Here is a 3,890-nt window from a genome sequence, read left to right on the forward strand (position 1 = left end):
CCTGTGGTGAGACTTGTGGAAGGGCTCTGTGGGGATGTCAGATGTGCAATTCAGCTGGTATATGGGGGGCCAAGGGTGATCAGTATTACCAGAACACAAAACCAATAGTACCAGCCTCTAACAAGCTGCACGTCATGAACATGCTTCACTTACCAGAAAGTTTGTTCTAGTCATTTTTGCAGATAGAAATGCAGAAGGCTAGAGCTTCTTAAAGAGCACCAAAAGAAGACCTGTATTTCAGCCAGCAGATGTTCCTGAAGACAGCTGAACTTTTTTTTTTTTTTTAAGAATTCATCCTCAGGCAAACACTCACTGTGGAAACTTTCTAGTCCAACAGTTAAGTTTAGCAACATTTTAAGCAAATGAGAACAGGTTGTTATAATGGAAACTGTTAAGCAATTTTAGCTTTTGGCAATTCTTCTAGTCTGCCCAAAATATCTAACCACACGTTATATTTACAAAGCTCTTCAGAAAGGAAAGTTAGAAATATTTTTAAGACTTCAAGATACATTCATTAATTCTGATAAAGTGAGTCTGCAAAAATCTACTCACAGCCACAGTACTGTTTGAAAATTGCTTAAGCAGTTAATCCTTTTTACAATATATGGTCTTTTAGGGTTTACTTTTGTGAAAAGGCTGCCAGAACTTGAAATACTGCTTTAGCATCAATCAATTGGCTTTCTGCACTTCACCAGCAAGTGCTTGCTCAGTAATTGAATGAATGAGAAGCTACCCAGGTTGAAATGAGCTACTGAAAAAGAGAACCATCCCTTTTTATTCTTATAGGAACAGACGTACACAAGTCAACTCTAAAAACCAGTATTCTTGAAATCGGTAGCACACCCAATACATTCTGAATGAATTAACTTTAATCTCTTGCTTTGAAGTCTCTAAAACTTAGCATACATCATACACACATGCATGCACTCATCCTAGAATAGTGTCAAAGCCACAGATAAGATACTGTACCTTATCAGCTACTCTGTAGACATCCTGCCTTTTGCTGCAGTCACAGACGTAACAGTGTACTCTCACTCCTGCATTTTGTCTGGCCAGTCTACTTGTCTCCTTGAGCCCCTCTTGATTAATGTCCCAGAGAACCACTGTGGCTCCAAGGCTGGCAAACTTTAAAGATAAGAGTCTTCCAATGCCACTTCCCGCTCCTGTTATTAATACTATTTCACCACTAACATTCTTCTTCCGTCTAGGCACAACCAAGAACACCAGTGACTCCAGCAAGTAATAAATAACAAGTCCATTGACTTTCAATGTTTCCAGAAAGAAGTTCATCTTGAGGCTATTTCTTCAGATACCTGATAAAAGAAAATGTTTACCAGATAGAACAAACATAAAGAGAGAAAATGGAAACATCAATATGGCAAAATTGAAAAGCATTTTCAGATCTGTTCTAAATATTTTCTCTAACCTCCTTCTGAGTGTTGTTCCAAAAAAAAAAAAATTAAAAAAATAGGCTTACATCTGCACATCTGATCCATTTGTCCTGTTTCTGTATTATCTCCAGGTTGCTCCTACTCTCCACCAGAACACAGCACACAATTGATTTACCATCTGTGAGAACCACGAAATACCTGCCCTTGTCTGCTTTAGAAATTCCTCACCCCTCACACCATGGGTTTCCATCTCTGCTCTGACAGAACATGGACTCAAAAACTAGAATCAAAAAAATGACAGTTGCCCCTTTGAGCATCTTAAGTTTTGATTTGTAATTGGCATGCATTTCTGATTATGGTTTGATCAAACAACTCTAGTGCTCACAAACTAGTACTTTAGGTCAGGAAAAAAATCTCCTTATAGGACCATGGCTGTTGTGCTTTGTAGGCACTCATCATCAGCAAGAAACCACATGCAGACCAAGTCACAGTCTCAACCCTGATGAAAAGCTGCCAGCATAGGGAGCTTCAGAATACAATACACTTATAAATCTCCAAAACACACCAGGTAAGTTACTGGCTGTCACTACAAGCTTTTCAACTCACAGTACTACCTTTATTGAGGAGAGCCTGCTTGTGCAGTTGAACAGTGTCTTGTTTAGTAACACACTGCAAAGCTATTGACCTTCTTCTCTTCACCTCCTTGGATTAAGCAAGTGTCATGAGCTTGAATCATACAGTCACAGGTATGTGTTTAACTTCAGTCTGTACTCACCATAGTAATGCTGACACCGAGCAGGCATTCAAGTTCTTAAAAGCCTGCTATTTATTTCCCAGTGTACAAATGCTGTGCAAGAAATCCACCCTTGGTCAAAGATTAAAACCTGCTTTGATCAACTACAGTATGAAGGATTACTATCTTCCTTCTCAGCTAAAGGTAGAGCATGCTGGCCCTTACACCTCAACCTTTAGCACTACACGTCCAGTTTGATCACATCTCCTAGTTAACATCGCTATCTATGTGTACAGGCAACTGTGTTTGGCAAGTGCCCAGAGATAAGTTACTTAGATCTCTGCTACTCTGAGCAATGTTCATGAAATTTAGCATGTGGACATACACGTGTTACGATCACTCTCAGGCTTTGTACGTGGGAAACAAAGCCAGTCCCAAAAAGGGGCAGGCCACTGCTAGAACACAGTAAGTTATTTCAGAAAGTTTTCTGGCAGCAACATTAGGACATCTTAAAACTATTCCAATAACAGAAAAAAAGTTCATCAAAAACATAGTGAGTAGAGAAACGAGTTCTTTCTGAAGAAGAGGAGTTAGAGTGAATGCTTTCTGTTCTTTGTTCCCTTTAAAATGGGACAAAATGTGTGCAGACGTTCTGGCACAGATGAAAGGCAGCAACACCACTAAGAAATGTCAAAACAGCACAGGAAGATTTTTCTAGAGCCAATATTGACACCTCCTGTAGTAGGCTCTCATAGCTGTAGAGCCACTACAGACATAAACCAGAGTTATAAAAGAAAAATCTTATTAGATGCCATGTACACCAAAAAACCAGCAAGTTTTTGGAAACAAGTTCTTTGCTGGATCTAAAACAGAAGCAACAAATACTTAAAATAAATGCAGTTGCTGACTTTAACTTGATTACACTAGCTTAATGCACTTAACGCAACATCCTCAACTTGCATGAAGAAAGATTGGTATCTGTGGATGAGATAAGGATGTCACAGTTAATCCCTATGGAAAAACAACAGAGGCAATTGCCTTCAAAGCATAGTACACAATTTGGCCTAAATACAGGTCAGAACTTATGTAAGTAATTTATTAAGCAAAATAATCATGTATTAGGCTTGCATAGGATAGAGGCACATTCGATCTTAAAGAAGTACTTAGAGAAGTGAAGCTGTTCGAGGCTTACAGACCCCAGGAGACTTTCTGTTAGAACACCAAGTCCCCATCCATCACAGATGCTCCCTTCCCACTGCCACACCCCTCACCTAACCCAGCCCTGACTGGGCCGAGAGTCCTCCGCAGCAGTACTGCTGGTTACACCACCTGCCGTAACCAAGCCTGTCCACACGGACAATGGAATTGGGCAACACTCCTGGCGGATTGTGGCTCCTCCATTAAACGGAGCAGGGCCCTGTTTACAGGTGAACTAACCAAGGGTCCCCCTGGCACATCCCAGATCCTTCTGATGCCGTGGATTGTTCGTTACTATGCCTACATCCCCACATACCTAAGTGTGGAGGGCTTTTACACTGTAGCGAGGTGCCAACGGTTTTGCCACGGCTTACCAGCCAGGCGGGCCAGCCCGGGTGTGTGACAGCGCCCGCAGCCCCGGGGCCTGCAGCCGGGCAGCGCCCACAAACCGCAGTGAAGCACCGGGGCCACCTTCCTCAACACCCAGAGGATACCGGACCTTACTCTCGCCTGCGAACGCAATCAGCATCATTTCAAAAAGAAAAAAAAACCCGCACGGGCAGTTTTCA

At 41.8% G+C, this 3,890-nt stretch overlaps 1 protein-coding gene across 1 annotated transcript in view; it reads right to left on the minus strand.

Annotated features, from left to right (window-relative positions):
* SDR16C5 (short chain dehydrogenase/reductase family 16C, member 5) overlaps positions 1-1,315 on the minus strand; it is an 8,468-nt gene extending 7,153 nt beyond the window's left edge. The window contains exon 1 of the mRNA XM_010082886.1: positions 970-1,315. Coding sequence (XP_010081188.1) covers positions 970-1,290 — 321 coding nt within the window. The 5' untranslated portion in view covers positions 1,291-1,315. The remainder of the gene's footprint in view (positions 1-969) is intronic.
* Positions 1,316-3,890: the final 2,575 nt, after the last annotated feature.

Source organism: Pterocles gutturalis, unplaced genomic scaffold, assembly GCF_000699245.1.
Source record: "Pterocles gutturalis isolate BGI_N339 unplaced genomic scaffold, ASM69924v1 scaffold8445, whole genome shotgun sequence".
Taxonomy (NCBI): Eukaryota; Metazoa; Chordata; class Aves; order Pterocliformes; family Pteroclidae; genus Pterocles; species Pterocles gutturalis.